This window comes from Gobio gobio (assembly GCF_949357685.1).
Source record: "Gobio gobio genome assembly, chromosome: 15".
Taxonomy (NCBI): domain Eukaryota; kingdom Metazoa; phylum Chordata; class Actinopteri; order Cypriniformes; family Gobionidae; genus Gobio; species Gobio gobio.
The window spans coordinates 35171984-35197011 of NC_137108.1; the positions used below are offsets into that span (position 1 = coordinate 35171984).

General features: G+C 38.0%; 1 protein-coding gene across 3 annotated transcripts in view; it reads left to right on the forward strand.

The window, feature by feature from the left end:
- plekhf2 (pleckstrin homology domain containing, family F (with FYVE domain) member 2) overlaps positions 1 to 24809 on the forward strand; it is a 37054-nt gene extending 12245 nt beyond the window's left edge. The window contains exons 1-2 of one of the 3 annotated variants that reach the window (XM_079837852.1): positions 3534 to 3673; positions 21613 to 24628. In XM_079837852.1, the coding sequence (XP_079693978.1) occupies positions 21624 to 22358 (735 nt within the window). In that variant the 5' untranslated portion in view covers positions 3534 to 3673; positions 21613 to 21623 and the 3' untranslated portion in view covers positions 22359 to 24628. Of the gene's footprint in view, positions 1 to 3533; positions 3674 to 21612 lie in introns of those variants that run through there. The other 2 variants (XM_079837850.1, XM_079837851.1) reach the window with 2 other exon arrangements.
- Positions 24810 to 25028: the final 219 nt, after the last annotated feature.

A 25028-nucleotide genomic window follows, 5' to 3' on the forward strand; every position in this document is an offset into this window, starting at 1 on the left:
CGCCAGACTCATATGCTTCAGCAACGGAAATAATCATTTGAGCAATCTAGTGAAGCAGACAGTAAATATGGCTGTTTCTCTTTTGTGCTTCGAGGGGCTGTAGTGATTAAAGGCTCTCAATCAAGTGAAATCAAAGAACGAATTGGTCTAACTGTTACAAACCCCTATTTAAATTCAGCACAAAGGGGTTTAACGGAACTTAAAGGACACGTTTCATAACTATTCATAACACGAAGGAAATGCGTGTCCTTACAAGGAGAAAAAAAGATGTCTAAAATAATTAACAAAAGATAATGAACACAAACAAACAGCAACAGGACAACTCCAAAGTATGAAGGCAACTTTCATGCTTGTCCTTCCGTTGAGAAGATTACCAACTTTATCCAGTGTCGTCTAGGTATGGGAAACATGGGTTCGCAGATGGATGATAAGGCCGATCAGATCCTTGCCAGTGTCTCTGGCAATGTGGGTAGATCAGGTGAGCTGGGCTGCTCTCTGCCGTTTGACTGTTCCTTCCTCTGGCTTTGTGTGCAGCCCTTTTTTCTTTGCTGTCTCAATGCGCAGCTGCTCTGAGAGTGTGGCCCTATTGGTTACAGCAAGGTGCCACTCTGAGCGTTTTAGGATAAGGTCTTCCCATGATGAAGGATTAATGCCAAATTCTTTCAATGAGGCTTTTTAATTACCTTACCCATTTTACATAATGGGTAAGTGTGCTCTGGTCTGGGGCCCTGCCCTCTTTGACGTGGAACCTTTTTTTTTTTTAACCCCTAAATGAAGAATAAAAAAGAACTTCACTGTGAGTATATAGGGGCCCTTAAAGAGGTCATATGACAGTTCTAAAAAGAAAGTTTTGTGTATTTGGTTTACACTGCAATGCAATGTTTACACTGTCTTGGGTAAAAAAAAAGTCATTATTTTACGCATACCGTACATTATTGTTGCTCCCCTGTACCCCGCCTTTCTGAAATGCGTCGATTTTTACAAAGCTCATCATTCTGAAAAGGGTTGTGTGCTCTGATTGGCCTGCAATCCAGTGCATTGTGATTGGCCTGAACACCTTAAGCATGTGACGGAAATATCACGCCCCTTACCATATTTGGAACATCAGCTCCCAAAGCAATATTGACAGGTATTAATGTTTGTACTACCTTATCAATTTGAGCCCGAATCTAATCCAGAAAATGCAGATGACCAAGCTGATGGATCAACTTTACCTGCACGAATGTATCAGATTGGTAAATTTGCATTTTTGATCGTATAAACGACAAACAAGCGTTACTCTATACTGCTCAAACCTCGTGTCTGAATAGTCAGTAGCAAATTCTTAAAAAACTAAAACATACTTACAGGCTGTGTCTGTGAGTCAGAAGCGCCAGACTGTACTTGCAAAGATAGAATTGCCCCACTTTTAGAATCAGCCTTTGTGCACAGCCGGCCTTGTACTCTCCCAGGTTCTGGAAACAGTCCTCCGAAAAATGCACAGCACACAGTTGAATATTTGGGTTGTACTGTTCTGGAACAGTGTTGTAAATAAAGAATGTACAACATTTCCCATTTTGTAGCAATACATTCAAATTAAGTGTTAATAATAGTATGTAAATAATGGCATGTTCTGACCAAGAACTGCCCACTTAAACAGGAGGTTAAACTTGATGTTTGATAGAGTATTAAATTAGGGCTGCAGCTATCGATTCTTTTTGTAATCGATTAATCTAGCACTTAATCAATCGATTAATCGGATAAAAAAAGTGTGTTTTTTTAAACAACCAAAACAAATAATGCATAACGAAAGAAAAAATTAACGAAAGAGGAAAAGCAATTTAATTTATTAATATGCACAACAGGTTTCATGCGGTCAAAGTAAATATCTGTTTTATGTAGATTCCTACACCTGCAGTATTTACCATTAGGCTACTAACAAATAATATATAATTTCTGGGGTGAGCCTATTTGCTATGGTAACCTTGTGTGTGTGTGTGTGTGTGTGTGTGTGTGTGTGTGTGTGTGTGTGTGTGTGTGTGTGTGTGTGTGTGTTTATATTACATTGTGGGGACCAAATGTCCCCACAAGGATAGTAAAACCTGAGATCACCTACACAATGTAAAGGGATTCATAAACATACTAAATTATGTTTTTTTTTTTTTGAAAATGTAAAAATGCAGAATGTCTCCTGTGATGGGTAGGTTTAGGGGCAGGGGCTGTTTAGGGCGATAGAATGTACAGTAGGCCTCTGTACGGTATAAAAACCATTATGTCTATGGAAAATCCCCACAAAGATAGTGAACCAGACATATGTGTGTGTGTGCGTGAGGAAGAGTGACGCCCCAGTCAGACCAGTTGCTTCATTGCAGTTTGGTACGGCAGAAATACATTATATTCAATAGAACGCTGCATCTGGCTTGCATCACTTGCATTGCGGTGCATTTTAGGTGAAGCATCCGTTCGAAAAATCGCGTCACATCACGTCCCGCCGGTGTATACAGTGAACGCATGCTGAAATTATTGTTGTGTGGCTACATAAAAGTTTAAGCATATGATTCATTGCCGCGATTGGTCTGACTGGCGCGTGAGAGAGATGAGGGTGTATGTGTGTGTGTCAAGGGGTTCTTTTTTTAGGCTATACTCTCTTGCAATTGAACGTGAATACGTTTACTACTTAAAAACATTAAAGCTAAACATCATATCTAGTCAAACCGCATCACGACATCGCTACAAATACAGTATGGGATTAAAATCAGCGAACATCAATGTATAGGCTTAGGCTACATTACCATTGAAGTCGTGCCGCTGTGGAATGCCAGGTCTACTTTGCAGTAGACACATTGCACCTTGTTCTCTTCTTTTTTAAGAATGTAATGATCCCAAACTTTAGACATTCTCTGCCATTTATGGACATCTTTACTCTCCGCCATCGCACCAACTCAATTCAAAATGTATCGCGCTATGGTGTGCTTCCTGAGCATTGAACAGCGGTCCGTGTGAATCAGATCCCTGCGCGTATAGTGTGCGTCATAGGAATTTAACGAGGCTTCGAGGCAGAATTTTTGCCTCGAGGAATTTTTGTAATCGAGTAACTCGATGAATCGTTTCAGCCCTTTATTAGATATATAGAAAAAAATCATACTTGGAGTGTACAGTGTCTCAAACAATCTGGTATATTTTTCATCTGAGGATTTCACATTGGAACGTGCCTTTTTTTGTGTGCTGTATGCATATGATGCAGTTTTTCTGAGGCTGATTTCAAGTGAAATAAGGCTTTACATAGCAATTCCCATTCCGGATTCGTTATTATTTCTTAAACGAAGAGTTTATCTGCTTGGTATTCTCATTTGCTGGCGAGAGTGCCTGAAAGAGAGAAGCTTTAGCTGCTTAATGTGTCATTGCTAAGTGTTCATCATTGACCTTTATGTCACTCAGCAACACGGAGAGCAAACCTTTTACAAGGCTGCTATTAAGACGCTTTGTGCTTCTTGGTTTTAAATCAGAGGCTGATTTAGGGAAGCCTCTGAAAAGAGTGGGTGTTTGGAGCACATGACACATTTTTTGCATTTCTTTTCTCTGCGGAACAAAAAAAGATACGTTTGAGTTCAAAGTTGATTGTAGTGTATGGACCAAAAATATTTTTGTTCCTTTGTAGAAGAAAGAAAGTCATACAGTTTCGGAACGACATGAGGTAAATTACTTTTAAAAACATTGCAACTGGATCTTCACAAGTGAAAGTGAAAAGGACAGTGTTTTAGTGTTAGGTTTTTAATGCAGGTACATTTTTGTTATTTTGTTTTGGTAATGTCATTATGATATGTGATCTCTAATTCTGTCTAGAATGATTATATATTTGTCTGTGGCGTTGTTGTGCAATATTCTTTTTGATTTGATGTGCTGATAATACTGCAGAAACATGTAAAGCACAATGCCTATAATGATCAAAGTAACTCTGGTTTTCACTGTGGGAATTAAAATGCTAGTAACTGCAATATGTTTGGCTATTCTAACCATGTAGTATTGCCCACAGCATGTGTAGAGTAACTTTGCAGTAGTTTTCATTTTCATGAGAAAGGAGGAAGTGAGTCAGGAAAGTGCTTCTGTGTAGGAGGCAGTGGTGTCCTTTCACTAAGTTAAGGCACACCGAGCTCCTCTACTGTCCATCATGTTACTTCAAAATTCATGCTGAGTGTCCATGTCAAAGATGGCATGACACGTTTTTGTCTTTTCCTTTCTGGTTTAATATCGCTAACCCATAAGTCAACTGTTTGTTTCCCAGACACCAATCATGAAGGCATAAACAGCATAAATGGTTAATGCTTGATTCATTATTCTACAACTGACTAATCGATTGGTGAATTGCAGTAAAACCTTCTCGGAAAAGTTGCATTTTTTAAGTAAATCCCCTTTAAAGCAACGCCACTGTGGTCATACACACTCAGATGGACGTCTTTGGCTGTTGCATCATGTCTGGTGCAGTTATTTTAGCATCCCATAATTTTTAAGACATGTGTGTTAAAAATAGTTTAACCTTTAAAAGTGTGTCTTGAGACCCATGCATTCTGTTCAAGTGCCACGTCCTTTTGGCACTTGATGAGATATTGTCTGATTTTATGTAATTTGCTGACATTTAAAGGGATAGTTCACCCTAAAAAAAAATCTAATTCTGTCAGTTTACTCCATGTTGTCCCAAATCTGTATGACTTCTATTTTGTACTTCAGTCATTTTTTTAAATTCATTGTATGGACACACAAATTATTTTGTGTACCGCAGAAGAAAGAAGTAATACAGGTTTTAAACATAAGGGTGAGTAAATAATGGTGCAGCTTTCATTTTTGAATTGAACACTTCTCATAATATTTTCTTAAAATCCACTAAAACAGGGCAAGTAAAGTTTCAGTTTATCAGCCAAACCAAAAGAACGGATGAATTGGTCTATCACTTGTAGAAACTCTATTTGGGGTAGGTTAGTTAGTTAGTTGTGTGGTGATGTTTCCTGCTCAGGGGGTGGTGCGATTGGAGATGATTTCATTAGATTAATATGTGGTTTGTGCTTGAAGTGTGAAGTTGAACATGGGCAAGCCTGTTTCGAGGTCAACGTGTAGGATGTATTAAATGTCATGGTGTTCCTCTCTTCTTTGAGGCTCGTTTTGTGTGCCATATCATCAGATTACGACATGATAGTCATAACAGAACCAGAACAGGGGTTAACCTTATCCATGGCATAATGGAAATACGCCCAGTACTGTTTTCTGGTCTCTTAATCCCCTAGCGTTTAACTGATCTGTTGAAAATCTCATGTGACTTATGAGCTCAACAAGCTTTACAATGACCCCTTCCTACCCTAGGCATCTACAGACCTCAGATTGTCCATTTTCAAACACGCTGTATCTTGGAAACCCAGTTGGCATGATGTCGATACCCGCCGGTTTTATCATTTCTAATTCACAAAAAGGAAATTCCGTAAAACCAAAGATGTGAATAGCAGCTTTTGCATGACATTAAACCAGTTTGGGTTTGTCATGATCTGCTCTATCATCTGAAGAAGCTTTGGCTTATGTAATTTGTTTACGTCCAAAGGCCTGTGAATAAACAAGGGTGACACTACAGTATTACACACTAGCTTGACTTTAGCACCTGCTTATTAAATGAATCCGTAGCTTTATGAGATGTTTGTCATTTGCTGTCACATTTTGTTTTTAGTTTTTTAAACTGGTGCCGTTCATTTCTTAGACCAGCACAGATGCGACTGAAGTGGCGGACAGACAGGATGTAATGTGAGAGTGATCAGATCCTGTTGTCCTACCTTGAATAGCTCATGTAGCTTTGTTTGTCTCTTGCGCTGTAAAAGGAGACTCTTTAGTAATCAAAGAGATGCTGTTTGAGTTGGTTTCAATTTATTGGAGGATTACTATTAGAGCTGCAAATAACTATTGATTGATAATCTGTTGATTGTATTCTGTGATGAAATGGAGAAAAAAAAAAGAATTTTATATTCACCATTTTGTTGTAGAAGCTTGTCATGTATTGGCGAACTCTTTCCATCAAACAATATGCAGATTGTGGACATGTTGTTGTTGTTGTTGCTGGAATATCCTTCAATGATGTATATTGTTCTGCAGGGCCGCACATTTCCTCCTTTGAACAGACTTGTCTTTCTTGTGATGATGTAAGAGACTAAGGCTGCAACTAGGGATGAAACGGTATGGAAATTTAACATCACGATTATAGTGACCCAAATTATCACGGTTATCAATATTATCACGGTTCTGTTCAAACGAGATGAAAGTGTTCAAAAAGAACTGATGCACACACTTAAAACATTTCAACAAGTTTTATATTTGAAAATCAACAAACAACAAATAAATCAAGCAGCTCTATGCACTTTTTTAAGCTAGATTCTGTGGGATTTCCTTCCTTAATGGCCGTCGTCAATAGCAACGCATAACGCATAAATAATAATAATTTGTCGTAAATATAATCTCTGATGAGAATATTGCTTGAGAATATATTTACAGTGTTCAGCAATGATGCATTTAAATCTAGCATATTTTGTGTTAGAGCCCAAACAGTATCCAAGTGAAATAATGCATATCCATATTTCCATATGATTTGACAGTTTATTTTATTAAATATCAAAATGTGTGCATCATACCTGACACCTAAATGATCACTTTACAGTCAGTTTTATGACTGTCATTCTCTTCAAATGCTGAAGTTTGAAACGTGTAACGTTACCAATGTTGTATGTAACTTTAGAGACGGTCCCTAAATTCACCAGCGTTATGCCAGTCATATCAGACTGTGCTTCTGCTGTGTTTTTAAAACCATTTTCGCCGCTGAAATAGAACAAAAACAGTACAACCACCATATGATGAATGAATCTCCTGCATACATCGCACGTTTATCTCTGCTTTTAGTGTAGATTTCAGCGAGTGAGAGCGGCGCGCGCTCTGAATGAAACTCCGGCTAATCTGAACGCCTCTGATTATGAGACATTGCATTCATAAACTCAATAGAAACACGTGTGAGTGGTTATAATGCGCAACGCGATTATAACAGATGGCTTTTGAGAAGACTATTATAAGTTCAACAGCCAGAGTGACTAGTGTGCAGCCGAAATAACGTTACACCCGCAAATGGCGGTTCTTAATGTCAAGCCCTGATTATTATCCCTTAAATGTTAGTCTTGACTAAATTTGTTCGTTCGCTTCACGTTATTATTTCCCAGATGTAGTTTTGGTATTGAGGTCAAAGTCCACTTGCCGTTCGTAGTTTTGAAGTGTTTCCCCTATTACAGTGACTTTCTTCTGGCATGTTCTGCAGACAGGGTGACCATCTTAGATTAAGTTTCCCTCAGGACTTTTGTAAAAGCCAAAATATGACCACACCTCAGATTTGGTCCTTTTAGAGGCTGAACAATCCCCAGAAGTGCTGTCACTGCCTTCTGCCATTTCTTATCATTCAAAAAACAGCGGTGCTGCGCCTGACTGACGCTGACTACACAGGACTTACCGCGAGTTTTCACAACCGTGATAATCACACGCGGTTTTAATGATAATAAAATTTTATACGATATTACTAACCGTCACTAAATTTTATCGTGGTTTATCGTGAAACCGGTAATCGTTTCATCCCTAGCCGCAACAAGGGATGTGCACGAGTAATCGAGTACTCGGACATGACAGGGACGATCGTTCATGAAAACGATGATCGCCGTGACTTAATTATAATTTCTTTCCTGAATATTATTATTATTGCGGCATTTTGCAATAATAATAAAGCGGTTGCTGATGTCTGATTGGTTAGGACGAAATAAAGTAGAACTATGGATTTGAAAGTGCGGAGTGATGCCTGGAATCACTTTGATCATGAAAATACTGTTAAATGCAAGATGTGCAGCGCCAATCTGCCATATGCATAATATTATAATGTGAACACTATTGTAATAAATGTTGTAAATTTATTTGTGCTTTAGTTGCCAGTGTTTCAGCATTGTTACGGGAAGAGCACATCCACAATGGGAGTAACACTTTCTGGCGAGCACTTAACTTGGTTCAAGTTCACTTACATCTGGGTAATTTTGTGCAAAAAATTTAAGTTGTAATATTACGTTTATGTTGTGTATCTAGGATATCTGATTCATATCATGTAGGATATGTCATATAGAAATGGTTTCAGTTTACTGGTGTTCATTCACTCTTCAGTTTCGTCTCATACAGCTATTTTTAGATGCATTATTGATAATCTAGCAGTGTTATTTCTCTAGTCATATTTTCACATTTTGATAGACATTTGCATGTCATATTTTTATTTGTCAACATACATTTTCATAAGTGTTTTAATTAAAATGTTTTGTTATTGCCATTTCAGACAAGCCCCGCCCCCGAGTACTCATTTTGAAATCTATCAGTACTCTAAATGAAAAATTGACAAAAAACCACAAAGACGGTCCATAAATTTGCAGATCTCAAACGTAAAGCCAACTTTATGCCAGTCATATCTAGGGCTGAAACGATTCATAGAGTTACTCGATTAACTCGATTACAAAAATTCCTTGAGGCAAAAATTCTGCCTCGAAGCCTCGTTAAATTCCTATGACACGCACTATACACGCAGGGATCTGATTCACACGGACCGCTGTTCAATGTTCAGGAAGCACACCATAGCGCGTGATACATTTTGAATTTAGTTTATGTTAGATTCTAGATGCCCAGAATCACTATAGTAACTGCATGTTTTGTACAGTTTATACAGTAAACTATAAATTGATTGCCGTTCTTATAGCTGCCACACACACACACATGGTGCGCACAAGCCCCGAAGCCAGATTGCTTTCACTTTCGTCCTCATAAAGTTTGTCAAGTAAATGCGTTTAAAGCCTTGCCAGTTTGAACATTGAAGCGGTTGTGCACTATTCAAAAACAACAATACGGAAAACTTATCCGTTCAGTGCTCAGCTTTTTTCTGTGACACAGAGAGCCGAGCCGTGTCGCGCCTCTGACAACGTGCGCGCGCCCTGAAGGCAGTCCTCTTTTCACGTGAAGATCGCGCGCAGAGAGCAGCGCAGAAACGCAGTGTCAACGCTGTCCTGTGACTAAAGTAAAGTCACTAAAGTAGCTTAGGAACTCAACTCAACCGTTATAGGCATATATTTGAATACCTTTGAAGTAAGTACAAACCACAGCTTCATAATGAATAGAGACGGTATGAGTAATTCACACACACCATCTCTCTCTCTCATTAATGCATTCAAATAAATGTAGGCCTACTGTGTTAATTTATCTGTAGCCTATCTGATGTAAAACAAACATAAATCTGCCCCATAGACAATAACTGCTGAAAGTAAACCGTTTCCTGCAAGTATTTTAAAATCACAAAGAAATGCACTTTTTTGCATTTGTTGGAAAAATTCCAACTTTAATAGTATGTATTAAAGATGAATGAATGTATGTATTTCTGCTGTACCAAATTGCAATGAAGCCTCACGCACGGCACGTGTGCGTGCACACACACACACACACACACACACACACACACACACACACACACACACACACACACACACACACACACACACACACACACACACACAGGTTGCTAGGTTACCATAGCAAATAGGCTCACCCCAGAAATTATATATTATTTGTTAGTAATCTAATGGTAAATGCTGCAGGTGTAGAAATCTACATAAAATATATTTACTTTGATGTCAGGGCTAGATTACAGCATGAAACCTGTTGTGCATATTAATAAATTAAATTGCTTTTCCAGTTCATTTTCGTTATGCATTATTTGTTTTGGTTGCTTAAAAGCATGCGGAAAAATGTTTTATCCGATTAATCGATCGATTAATTAAGTGCTAGATTAATTGATTACAAAAAGAATCGATAGCTGCAGCCCTAGTCATATCAGATGTGCTGTGGTTCTGCTGTTTGTTTGAAACTATTTTTGCTACTGAAATAGAACAAAGAACAGTCAACTACTGTATGATGAATGAATCTCCTGCGTACATCGCACGTTTTCAGTGAGTGAGAGCGCGCTCTGAACTAAACTCCGGCTAATCTGAACGCCCCTGATTAGGGTTGGGAACCGAGAACCGATTCTTATGCAGAACCGAAACTGATTTTTGAAAAATACCAGAACCGTGCGAAATTCCTAAGTTTCGGTTCCGAAAACGGTTCTGGTACAATGTGTGTGCGCGAAGCGCTGGAAGCGTATCCTTTCATAGCGAGTGACAGCCAGTGTTGCCAAGTCCGTGGTTTTCCCGCTTTCCACTGTTGCCGCGGGCTGTGTTTCATGTCCGCGAGTTGAAGCGATTGTGCAATTGTGTGGGTTTTTTTGTAAAAACCTGGCAACCCTGGCTCACCTCATCATGAATATTAATTACGTTGCCTGCCGCTTCCAGGAGTGTAACGCAGTTAAGCCTGAAAGCCCTCGCGCTACACATTTATGGTTTTGCGTCAGATATTTTCTCGTTGACCACCAGCATGGCGAAGAGAAAGTCACAAGTATGGATTCATTTCCAAAGAATGAATGATAATGAAGCAAAATGTAACACATGTGAAAAGTTAATAACATGCAAAGGAGGCTGCACTAGCAATTTGACAAAACATTTGCTACAGCACTGAGTGCCTCAGGGCTTACCAGATTTATAGTGAAAGGCCTAATATATATATATATATATATATATATATTTGTCAACCGTTGAGTCACCATGGTTTAGGTAAGCGTTTAGGCACAATTACCTTTGTAATGCTGAATTGCAATGTATTATTTACAAGTTCACTGAATAACTGAATTATTATTAAATTAATATACAACTAATTAATAAATATAACTAATAAATATAATTTATAACTTGGTTTTATTCAGAGACAGAGAGATAAAATGTAATAAGACAATTTCAGAGGTGTTCATATGAAAAAAATGTGTTGCAAGAATGGCTTAATTAATACTGTAATATATGTACAGTACAGGACTTTTTTGACATTGCCAACCTGTAAATGAATTTTAGAGCAAGTATAAACACAAAATGGATTGTTTGAGTTGCGTATTGTGCCTTTTTCCTTTACCACTATTTGTTTAATAATTTTAATGGAACCGGAATCGGAACCGGAATCGTTAGGCGGAACCGGAACCGGAACCGGAAAATTTCTCACGATTCCCAACCCTACCCCTGATTATTAGAAACACGTGTGGTTAGTTATAATGCGCAACGATTAAGTCTTCGATTAAGTTTCCCTCAGGACCTCTGTAAAAGCCAAAATATGACCACACCTCAGATTTGGTCCTTTTAGAAGGCTGAACAATCTCCCAGCGCTGTCACTGCCGTCTGCCATTTCTTCTCATTCAAAAAACATCGTTGTGCGCTGTGCCTGCACCAGACTGACGCTGACTGGACAAGATTTATCGCAAGTTTTCAAAATTTTGATAATCACGCGCGGTTTTAATTATAATACATTTTTAAACGATATTTGACCCCGTCTGTGATACCCCGGCTAAAGTCGCATAATCTAATTAGGAGATATTGAGCGTCAAAGTAGTCATAGCCATAAAAATGACCAAAACAGGCAATTTGTGTTTATTGCTGTAAATTATAGATTATACCAAGGGCTTTGAGATGCAGTACTCAATTTTTCATTTATAATATTATAAATACTGAAATTAATGATTTTATTGACACTACGTTTTATTATTTTGCACCAAAAAATACCGGACGTGGGCTTCTTAAATATTGATTTAATGTTTACTTTCAACGCAGAAACAACTGCTGATTCTTATATCATTCGGTTCAGAAACGTATTTTTTACAATTACAAAGTGCAAACAGACCATAATATCAATCCGCACGACCAAGGATCAGATAAGTGTCGGGAAAGTAGGGTTGGGAATCGTGAGAAATTTTCCGGTTCCGGTTCCGGTTCCGCCTAACGATTCCGGTTCCGATTCCGGTTCCATTAAAATTATTAAACAAATAGTGGTAAAGGAAAAAGGCACAATACGCAACTCAAACAATCCATTTTGTGTTTATTACTTGTTCTAAAATTTATTTACAGGTTGGCAATGTCAAAAAAGTCCTGTACTGTACATATATTACAGTATTAATTAAGCCATTCTTGCAACACATTGTTTTTCAAATGAACACCTCTGAAATTGTCTTATTACATTTTATCTCTCTGTCTCTGAATAAAACCAAGTTATAAATGATATTTATTAGTTATATTTATTAATTAGTTGTATATTAATTTAATTGTAATTCAGTTATTCAGTGAACTTGTAAAAAATAAATTGCAATTCAGCATTACAAAGGTAATTGTGCCTAAACGCTTACCTAAACCATGGTGACTCAACGGTTGACAAGTAGAGATACGGTTAAGGTTAGAGACAGGTTTGCCAGTATGGGTAGGTTTAATTTTGGGTTAAGGTGTGAGGGAAGGTCAACTGTAATTTTATATATATATATATATATATATATATTGCACAAAATATATATATAGGCCTTTCACTATAAATCTGGTAAGCCCTGAGGCACTCTGTGCTGTAGCAAATGTTTAGTAAAATTGCTAGTGCTGCCTCCTTTGCATGTTATTAACTTTTCACGTGTTACATTTTGCTTCATTATCATTCATTCTTTGGAAATGAATCCATACTTGTGACTTTCTCTTCGCCATGCTGGTGGTCAACGAGAAAATATCTGACGCAAAACCGTAAATGTGTAGCGCGAGGGCTTTCAGTGCTGAACTGCGTGCGTTGCACTTCTGGAAGCGGCAGGCAACGTAATTAATATTCATGATGAGGTGAGCCAGGGTTGCCAGGTTTTCACAACAAAACCCGCACAATTGCACAATCGCTTCAACCCGCGGACATGAAACACAGCCCGCGGCAACAGTGGAAAACGAGAAAGCGGGAAAACCACGGACTTGGCAACACTGGCTGTCACTCGGATAAGCTTCCAGCGCTTCGCACACACATTGCACCAGAACCGTTTTCGGAACCGAAACTTAGGAATTTCGCGCGGTTCTGGTATTTTTCAAAAATCAGTTTCGGTTCTGCATAAGAACCGGTTCTCGGTTCCCAACCCTACGGGAAAGGCAAGAAAACGGCGACTTAAGCTGGGTTCCGATTTCTGTGTGGATTTCTTTGTGCCATCACCGACATTTCAGGAACAGTTTATTTATTTCCTAACTCCACCTTCTGCCTATACATCCATCTTATTTTAAAGACATTTAATGGCTGCTAAGTGTCTAAATAGTTTGGTTTTTTGATGCTGAGGCGCTGAGTTTATGAATTCGCTCTCTGACAGGGCGGCAAGTGAAGCGCAAGGAACAGAACAGCTGATAGTTTAATTAATAATGATTAATATAGGCCTACTGTTTTTTGTAGGCTAAATAAAGAACCCGTATTATATATTAATATAAAAAAGTTGCGTGTGTCCTTCGGAAGCAAAGCTCTTGCGTCTGATGTTTTGGTTTCGGTTTGTAAACCTATACGAATAGAACATGCATGAATGAGAACAAAGTGCAGGACGTGCTTTATGTAGGCTAAAAGAGTTGTTAAGCACAATGAGCCATGAAAAAATCCTAATGAGTCATAATCTAATCGAATTGTGAGACAAGTGAAGATTCACAGTTATGACTAACTATCTGCACAAAGTTTGAGACTGACCTGTTAACTTGTTATAGGGCATTAGGCCTAGTCCTGGATTTACTCCAAATGTTACACAGTGAGATTTTCTATGGATGTTTTACATATTAATGGATATATATAGGCCTATTAATGACATTTTCTACTGAGATTTCATTTTACTAATAAAGTTATAGCCTACAAATCATTAGAGTGAACTGACTTGGTAAATCAAGCTCTTGTGGTGCCCCCATTCGTTTCAATGTTTCACGCTTTTTGGACATGCACATCATAATAAATAGACTTGTTTTACAAAACTAAGAATTTTCCCATAAATGTGTCCTATCACTGAAAATGGGAGAATCTTAGCTTTAATGTGGTATATGGCACATTATCAGAATAATAATGGTTAAAATGTTTTACAATTTCAAAAATAAGCTTGATTTTAAAATTGGAATTTCTCAAAATCATGATTTTCTGAGGCCGAAATTCAGCTAACTTTTGACATGATCTTATTCAGTCAATATTAAAGATATCAAGGTTATATTTTCACAGAATGTTCTTTACATTATGTAGGATGATTTTATGTATAAAACAGCGAATGACAAAAAAAATGACTTTAGCTGGGTTTTCACAGACAGGGTCACATATTACTAACCGTCAGTTCATTTTATCGTGGTTTATCGTGAAACTGGTAATCGTTCCATCCCTATTGACAGGTGACCATTACACTAGTTAAAATTGTAGATTTCTCTGGATTTAAATGTTGGAAACATTCGGGATACTGTAAGTACACAAGTCGACAAAGTATATAACATTGTTGTAGTTGTAATATTTTTAGTAATTGAAGCATGTACATGTAAGGATAGAAATTATGAAGCATAACTGTCACATTTTATCCATAGGACACTTTACCAGTATTCACCTTCAACCTATCCGATTTCATTTTAGAATGCAGTGGCTTGTAGTTTACATCGATTGACCGTGATACTTTGGGTATATGAACCGCTAAATATTTCAAGAGTCCTCTCCCAATTTAAACTTACATATTGTCCATAAATGTGTGTGTATATGTATGTATATATTGCAGAGGAAATTTTGATTTCCCTTATCTAAATTTTAAGCAATAAAATAAATAAATGGGATAACTATAGCTTTAAACCCATGTCAGTGAGCAGCAGCATAAATTATGTCAAGCAGATAACTCTTAAACATGATAATCCGTTTAAATGTTGCCATGAATGATCCACACTACAAACTGGATATACAGTTCCTTATCTTGCCCTGTATCTCATCCCTCTCCAAAGCTGAACTTTGATTGATTGTCTTTACATTTTCGTCTGTGTCAGTTAAGGAAGTAAACAGGGTGAACTGATGAATGTTTTATGAATCAAGTAAATTTACTGAAGGCTACCAGGAAAGCTAGGCAATAACTTAAGTAACTTATTAAATTCATTCACAATATGTGCACATTCCTTATTAATCTTAGACCTAATATTATGAAAACGGGACTTTGCCCGTGCTCAGTGTGCAAATGGTGTTTGTCACATTGACTGTTAAGAATTACATTACATGAATCATGCAAGTTATACATTTTCAATTCAAAATGGCGAAATTAGACAAAAGTTTATTCATTTGCACCCCTGATTATTTCTGCCGGTTGTTTAACATTTCTATCGTAAAACTGTCAAAATATAAAGGCCCGGTTTCACAGACAGGGCTTAGACTAAGCCATGATGATTAGGCCTTAGTTCAATTACGGTTAGGGTTAAGTAGCTTTTATAAATGTGCCTTAAAAAACATTACTGGTGTGAATCTTGAGACAAAATAATGGCACTGACATATTTTAAGATATGCCAGCCTTGTCTGTGATTCCTGGAGGGAAATGTTTAGTTTAGCTACTTGCATCTCACCTCACACTTTTATGAACTGAAGCAGCGCGCTAGCTTCTGTAAACATAAAGCCCGTCTACTTTGATTTGATTAGTCATCTCAAACATTTTGACATTGACGAGGACTATCTGACCGCTGAGGCAGCTCGTAAGAAGGTTGTGTAATATCTTTGCATCACCAAAGTTGAGGTATTACTAGGAAATAATTTCACAACCTTTACTATAGGCCTATTTCTCTGAAAAATACAGAGGTCTGAACCTCGGGGACCTCAGTGGTGGGTACAGCCCTGATTGTAGCTTCCCTCCAGGAAGTAGGAATCTCCCCCTTTTGGAGTTGCACACAGTTTGGAGTCCTGAGACTATCTGTTCTCTCAAGCTTTTGTACCATTCAGATGTGTATCCTTCTGTACCTGTGCTTTTTTTTAGCATTTATTCTTGTTATTGGTGCATTTATTTCCGTTTCTGTAATTTATTTTGTTAAGCTGGCATTCTGCTCTTCAGTGACTTCTGGTAGGTATAGGCCTGGGGCCTCATTTATAAACGTTGCGTACGCACAAAAGAAGGCGTACGCCACTCTCTACGCAATAATTGGTATTTATAAAAAGCAAACTTGACGGGAAAATGTGCGGTCCTTCACGCAAGCTCTGACCCAGGCGTACGCACAAAAACGGGTGAAATGAGAAATGGCGACACCGTCGGCAGATGGAAGAAACACGTGAAAGTGTGTGAAACTGTAGACCGTTGTGTAAAAGAAATGGCAATACTGCCTCTCATAAATAACATGAAGACTTCACAAAGCAAGTATTACAATTAACAGCCTACACAAACACCCGTTTGATCGATCTGCAGTGTAAAACAAACAAAATCAAACGAAAATTACAACAGAAATGCAAATTAAAATATTTGCAAAAAGAAAAGTGAAATATGTTCTGCAACAATATTGGCATGTTATGAAATTCATCCTCATAAATATGGTAAACAGAACGAAATAATGTAGCCTACAAAACTGATATTCTCGTCAATGTGTCCTGCAATTAGATAGACAGATAGATAGATAATTAGGGAGATATATAGATAAATAGATAGATAGATGTATTAATTGTCCACTGGGGAAAGTTGTTTTCATAGTAAAAATTTCTTCATCAGCTACGGAATCATGGTATTCATGCAAATGCTTTTAGTTTGTTTTATTTTCGATAAAATAACATATGACGTATGTCTCAACCATTCAGAAAGCTGCAAGAAATTACATTTGCACTGAACTATTTCCCATTTCCACGTAGATAATAGGGATAGGGATTAATAGGGATTCCCCAGTCTCTCATCAAGAGGAGTCAGCTCCGGTGTCCCCTTTCCCCCACCCGTGGCAGATCGACACACTCTGGCGATGGAGCGCTAGACGCTTTTTTGCCTCGACTTTGATGTCCGACCATTTTTTTTTTTTTCCGGCCACGGTCCGAGGTTGTGAGGCTACTGCATTTACGGTGTCTGCAACCTTTTGCACCTCAAGTGCCTTTTTGGCATTAGTAATGCCCACACTGTGCCCTCCAAAAAATATTTTTCTCCTCTTTTCCACCTCGCCAACGATAACTTCTACTTCACATTGAGTGAAGTTACGTTTTTTTGATTTCCTCTCTGTATTTGCCATGATTTCGCAATCGATGAATATTAACTTGTGGGCGTTTCACCTCTATTTATGGGCAACTATGGGCGTGACATGAAGCCGCAAAAGCTGCGCTACATTTAGAATTGATTGTGATTTATTAAGGGAAAACTGTGTAGGATGTGCGTGCGCATGGTTTTATAAATCCGAATATTTCTGTGTGTACGCACGTCCTATGTTTCATCCGTACACCACTTCTGACGCAAATCCTACGCAAAGTTTTATAAATGAGGCCCCAGGTTTCACAGACGGCTAAGATTAAGCCAGGATTAGACCTTAGTTCAATTAGGACATTTCAGTAGCTTTTATAAACATGCCTTAGAAAAAAACTTTGCACATTGCTTTTAGTTAAGACAGCTCAAACATGCATTTTAGTCTGGCACTAGACTTAAAGGATTAGTTCACTCCAAAATAAAAATTTCCTGATAATTTACTCACCCCCATCTTTCTTTCTTCAGTCGAAAAGAAATTACGTTTTTTGAAGAAAACATTCCAGGATTTGTCAACATATAATGGTTTTCATTGCATCCAAAATTGTGAAGGTCCAAATCAATGCAGTTTCAAAGCACTTCGATGGGTTTCAGAGGCTCTGCACGATCCCAGATGAGGAATAGGGTCTTATCTAGCGAAACGATCAGAAAAAAAAGGGATCTACTTTTTAACCTAAACCATTATATGGTGAAAAATCCTGAAATGTTTTCTTCAAAAAACTTCATTTCTTTTTGCCTGAAGAAAGAAAGACATGAACATCTTGGATGAGATGGGGGTGAGTAAATTATCAGGAAATTTTAGTTTTGGAGTGGACTAATCCTTTAAGCCTCGCCTGTGATACCGGGCATTAACAAAAAAAAAAGTTTTTTAATATGCTGTTAATTTTGCATTGTTGGTTGCGAATGTAAAGTTCTGTAATAAATTTCAATACTCAGCTGTATCTCTTTCAATGTATAATGTATGATCTGGGTTTGAGGGTTCTACACTTAATTTCTAACAAAAAATATTTCAGCAAGTGTGTACTTTAGTCAGAATTATTGAGGTCCTATTATATTGTCTGTTTGATGTGCATACGCCCACTGGCACTTGTTCATTGAAGTCTGTTAAGTTTAACAAGACTCACTTGTTGTCAGAATATGCTAAATGGAAATGCTTGCGGGACTTTCTAACATTTACAGATAAGGATATAACCATAAAATATTATGCGCTGAGGAAAACATGCGTCAGAGGTAGGGGTGTGCACGAATAGTCGAATATTCAATCTAAGTAATATTCGAAATGTAAAAATACTATAATCGTATTTGACTATGTTGCTTTGCTGGCCGGAAAGCACGCAGTTATAACTAAATCCACTGGGTGGCAATGCGGAGCGTGTTAATAAGTTGAGTGTATTTGATCACATAATGTCGTCTGCCTCGCGATGTTTGGAATTACTTATATGAAAATTGAAAATGATCTTACAAAATGGAGTTACTTTTGATCAAATGAATTAATGAAACTGAGTTATCATATTATCACGACCACAATGAGAAATCACATGAAAGACCGCTGTCCACTACTGCATTCACGAGTGGAGGTAAGCACAGATGTTCACCGAGTGAGAGCGAGATAACTTGTATGATAGCAAAATGATCTCGAGACATGCTTCCTTTAAGCTTCTTCAAGGGTTTAAGAACAGAAAACACAAAGTGCTGTTAGAGACTTCACTTAACAGCGTTATCTTTGTGTCTCTGCAACGTCTGTCAGCGGAGCGCGTTTTCTCACCCAAGAATAACATCATCCACATGAATCATGATATTAATGTGTTCTCAATATGAAAATGTGAAACAATATAAACATGATAACCATATACTGACTCGAGTGTATATATACACGTACGTTCAGCACGATAACTGGCGCAGTCTGCTTTATTAGTGTTTTTTTTCTGCCCATGCTGCTTGAGCTTATAATGCTTTTGTTCTTTAGGCCTATTTTTTTTTTTCACATCTTGTTGAACTGATTGAAAACCTTAAGATGTAACGTAAGCTTGTTGTGTAAATTACCTAATCATAAGTTTAGAAATGGTGACAACAACTTGATGAATAAAAAAATAACGTCATTTAAATTAACAAATATTCAAATATTTGTTTTTTAGGAGCCCAAATATTCGAATACAATATTTTGGGAAAATGCCCATCCCTAGTCAGAGGCATTAAACACCACTCATATCAACACTACATGGCAAAATATGGTAAACGCTTATGCTTTTGTTTGAAGTGCTTATAAATATAAAGCATTCTTATGTTTCAGACAACTCATGTCATGTACCTTTCCCACAGCAGCTCACTCTGTGTCCTCTGTTGTGTTTTGTCTATAGAAATGGGATATTCACTGCGATGTGACTAGATGATGGTTTCTGCGAATTTGATTTTGATAAATCGTTGTTTGGCAACCTTGTCACAAAAGTTAATTATCAACAGAAAAATTGCATGTATGTACGTATGTATATTTGTTTATTAATAACCCAACAACTTCGATTAAACCCTCAAAATATGAGAAATATTTAAAAAAATTTAATATGATGGAAGAACAAAACCCTATTTGTTTATTAATAACCCAACAACTTCGATTAAACCCTCAAAATATGAGAAATATTTAACATTTTTTAATATGATGGAAGAACAAAACCCTAAACTTGGTTAAGGATTTATTGGACAGAATTTGTTTCAATCACTTGAAAAAAAACCTACAGCTACATTTTACTATGCGAAAAAATGCATAGAAAAACAAAAAGCTCACAGGAAAAAGCACACACTCCAACATAATCCGTTATTAATATTTTTTCGGTTTTCTCATGTTTTTGCTCCTGTTCATAATTTCTTAGTACAGACTGGCTAAAAATAATGTCCACACAATTTGGCATGTTTCATTTGCAGTATCTCAAATAAAACTATTGAATCGCAGTACGACTACGAAATATGCTTACAAAATATTTAACAAATTTGTAATAATATGCTTGCTGATGTGAACGATTCTGCATCGGTATATAAAAACTAAATCGATAATTTTTTTAATTAAATAGTTATATCATACATAGTAATGTACTGATTTATTGTTAATAAGTACTCTTATTATAGCCTGGCGTGGCCATACTCAATTCTAGTCAGAATATGAGTCTGGTACCGCTCCATTGAGCTTTGATTATGGGGCGTGTTTCAACCGAGCCAGGAAAGACCTCAATTGGATAGACCCACAACCAATCAGAGCAACGGAGCGACGCGTAACGTTAGTTGTCAAATGTCAACAGAACTCAACTGCACTGTTACCAAGTCCGTGTTTTTCTCCATGTCCGCGGGTTGAAGCGACCCCAATTATGTGATTATATAAACCCAGGAATGCGAATTTTAGCAGGCAACCTTGCCAAAATAACATATTTTGCCAACCAAACGTTTTGAGTAGCAATTGTGCGCGACATTGCAAAAACACTTGGAAATCCTGTCTGCACGCACGCATGATTAAGTAACGTTACAAGAAAAACATGTGTAAACGATCTTTGGCAGTAATAAAATAATTTAAGGATACACAGAGTACTTACCAACACGATCATCGTTTCTGAGAGAAATAGTAAAGGTGAACGCATATACGAACAAGTTCTCCGTTTAGGATAAGAGCAAATTCAACCCAAGAGCCTTCGATAACGTGGATGATTACGTTACTGTTGATCATCTGTCCATCATCGTCTAAAGCCCGCCCTGACAATTTCATTGGTCCGAACAGTTTCTGTTCGGGCATAATTCCTCCTCTATGGAGCGAGTCCAGACCGAATTGCCCGAGCAAAACATTTTGTGGGCGGGGCTAAATTCGGCTGGCATCCAGGCTACTCTTATTATATAATCATAAAAACAGTGTACAAGTGATGTTTTGGTTATATTTTTTATGAAAAGAACATGAATGAGAAAATAAAGTACGGGTGAGCTTCATTGTTAATCTTAATATAGTAATTATTATTATGAATTAAAGATTTGGAGGATCGTGATGCATTGAGAATAGTTTTATAATCTAATCGAAACTTACATTTTAATGAAATATTCTTATCTGTAACTATCTGTAACATCTGCATTAAACAAAAGGGAAGCAAACAAGGCAATCTCTCACAGCTTTTAGCAGCCTGAATATGTGAAAATATGCTGATGATTTTCTTGGAGGTGTTTAATAAAGAAAATAAATATTGACATTTTCACTTGTGATTTTTGGACCTCAGTGTGTATGTAACAAAAGCATTTGCATTGACACAAGTAGCCGCTTAATCTCAAAATTGATTTCGGGAATTATTTAAAACCACAAAGCATCGGTTAAGATTTGATGAACCAGAAGTGTTCTTGCCTTTACTGGTATTATCTATTATGCGTGTTTTCATTTATAATCACTTTCTGTTCATGCTCCTATTATAACCCCTTATATTTCTATTTTTCTTTCCCAGGCGTCTGAAAGATGGTGGACCGCTTGGCAAACAGTGAGGCCAACTCTAAGCGCATCGGGTTTGTGGAAGCATGCTTCGGCACTGCAGGTCAACCGCTGGCAATCCCAGGTCGAGTGCTCATCGGGGAGGGTGTTCTCACAAAGCTGTGCCGCAAAAAGCCCAAAGCCCGGCAGTTCTTCCTCTTCAATGACATCCTGGTGTACGGCAACATCGTCATCCTGAAGAAGAAATACAATAAGCAGCACATCATCCCTCTGGAGAGCGTCACCATAGACACAGTGGAGGATGAGGGCGAACTGCGCAATGGCTGGCTCATTAAAACGCCCACCAAATCCTTTGCCGTCTATGCTGCAACAGCTACAGAGAAGTCGGAGTGGATGAGCCACATCAGCAAGTGTGTTTCAGACCTGTTGGAAAAAAGCGGGAAATCTCCCACCGGCGAGCATGCGGCGGTCTGGGTGCCCGACTCGGAGGCGACCGTGTGCATGCGCTGCCAGAAGATGAAATTCACCCCCGTCAACCGCCGCCACCACTGCCGCAAGTGCGGCTTCGTCGTGTGCGGCCCCTGTTCCGAGAAGAAGTTCCTGCTGCCCAGTCAGTCGTCCAAACCAGTGCGTGTGTGCGAGTTCTGTTACAAACAGCTCTCCACGGGCGCCACACTTCCGCCCCACTCGGACAGCCGGCATGGTTCGGAGTTTTCCAGCAACTTGTCGGACGACGACGATGAAGATGACAGCAGTGACTAAGTGTCACTTTTAGGAATACAGACAATTTACAGATCATATCTCGATATTTTAGTCTCTAATTTTCATTCAGGGTTTGCAAAGGTTCCTGTGGCAATAACACTTACCCAAAACAATTAAAGGCCCTGCACATATGAACAAAAGGTTTGATGGGAATGTTCCTGCGTATTCATGAACACTACTTGCCTACTTGCTATACCTTCACATTAAATTCACTCTCATAGACCAATTTAACCTCTTTCATATAGATGCATTTCTTGGCGATGGTGCTCTTTCATCAACTTTATTTGACCTTGTTCCCTTCCCTTTTGCTACCTTATTCTCTCTGCTGCTATGCTGCTATCCGCTGGAACAGAGAATGTTGGGTAATGTGATTGCGGGATGTTCCTAGGCATACACACCCTCAGGTGAAACCATGTAGTGCATTTATAACTAGGTTTTAAACAAGGAGCTGCATTTAATGCTTTGAACAACTAACCACTAACAAACCATGAAAGTATGTGTTCGGGTGAAGGTCTTCTGATTCTCACTTCAGTCAGTTTCGAATAATTGCAAATGACAAATCAGATCGATGCTAGCTTGTAAATGTGTATATAATGCTGTGGTTTAGGACGTCTATTGCATAATTCATCTGACAAGTTCATCACTGCCTCAGTGCCTTATTTATCCTCAGGAAGTAGATCCTGGAAGTGAGAACATATTTAGACTACAGTTTGACTTGGGTTCATTCTTTTACTGTCAGACACCTGCCTTCGTTTGATACCACACCACATGACATATCCTGTTTAGAGGCAAACATGTAACCATTCAGTGACCATATCTGACTGTCGTTATGGTTAAAACTAGGCCGACAGTTTCAGTTGAGTACAGTCCAAAAATCATTACATTCGCTTTTAGACCCATGATTCCAGTATCTTGCATCTGTACTCCACATGTCCTGAACTACGCTGGTGTCTCTCTCCAGCCATGACTTAAACTCTATAGAAATATACATGCTAACATGCAGCTCGCAGGAATCGCACGTCACTAAGGCGAAGGACGCGCTATCCAAGCCCTCTCTCATTGGGGTCTTTATGTTAGCAAGGTCACATGTCAGGCCATGGCAGTCAATCCTACACGTTTGGAACGGGAATCGAAAGCATTAGGAGGAAGTGACAGCCATGCAGCCACCTTTTTTTTGTAAGTTTTTTTTTTTTGTTATGGCCGTTCAACACGAAAAACTGCACTAACCGCTTTCCAAAGTGGTGTTTTATACAGTGGTGTTGGACTCTTTTGAGAGATGCAGTAGTATATTTCATTAACGATCAGGTTTACAGTTTTTGATTCAAGTCAAGCTTGTGGGAGAACCAGCTAAACTTCTTGAAGACTGTGTCTCAGTACTGAATACTTGATCACCTGTGAAGATGGGATTTTTTTGTTTGTCAGAATAACAAAACTGACTTTGAAAAGGGAACCTAACTATGGAAAAAGATTCCGCTCAGACGTCTAGTTCATATGCAACGAGACACACTTGAGTGAAAAGTATTTTATTTAATGTTTTTTTTTTTTGCTTTTACACATTTATGTGAGACTTATTTGAGAATTAGAAATAGGTTTACAGTGATTGATTTAGAGTAATCTAATCTTGCTTTTGGAATATTACAGTAGGATAGTTATACATGGCATAATGTTGGATTTAATGAATTGTTTTAATCGTTCCAAATTTAACCTGAGATGATATCTTTGTTTTAATTCTACTTATATGTTGTAATATTCTGAGATGATTGTTTTGATTTTGCATGTTGTAAACTTTGTACAGGTTTTTTTTTATATATCTATCTATTTACTCTTAGTTGGGTTTGCAGCTTTTTTTTCTTTTTCATAGCGTTTCCGTGTGGTTCATGTGTGCATTTCCTGAACACCTCTGGATCAGCTACCAGCACTTTACTCTCTGCAAACCACAAGAGAGGGGTGGGGCCTGTGTAGGATGTGGGCGTGGACTACGTGTCTTCACATATCTGGCCTGCAAATACAAGATCTTAATAATTTGAGCAAAACATCAAAGTAGAGGATAAACGGGATTGGCATTTACTTTCCATTTATTTCCTTTTGCAGTTTCTTGAACATGTAAATTATAATTCTGTTCTTGAATGGATTTGGGGGATTTTCTGTTTTCTTGTACATTTTTGCCATTTTTAATTCTCATTTAAAACTCTGAAAGGGCTGAAAACTGAATGTAATCCATCATATCATCATTATTAGATACTAATTTTGAGGAAATATATGCATTGCTTAAACTCTTGTGCCTTGTCTTCTGTAACTGTTCAGATCCAAAATGTGTCTGGCTCCCTTTCATTTTACTGAATATCTGCACTGGTTTTTATGGCAAATTATGACATTGTCTTGGTATGTATGCATATTAACCCCAACAACAGTACAACAGCAACAGAGTTTGCAATACAGACATTGTTTTACAACATAACATTATGGCTTATTTACGTTTTATGAGACCGTGGCAAAAATATAGGGAGCTGGGGTCCGTTCTTCGTACCTCCCTTAATAGGCTACATCTGAGATGAATTGACAGATCCCAGATCTTATAATCGTGATAATTGATCTCTGGATAATTTGGTTCTTAAAAGGAATTTGCGGATTGGATTAAAATAGGGTTCCTCAAACTCGGTCCTATAGGCC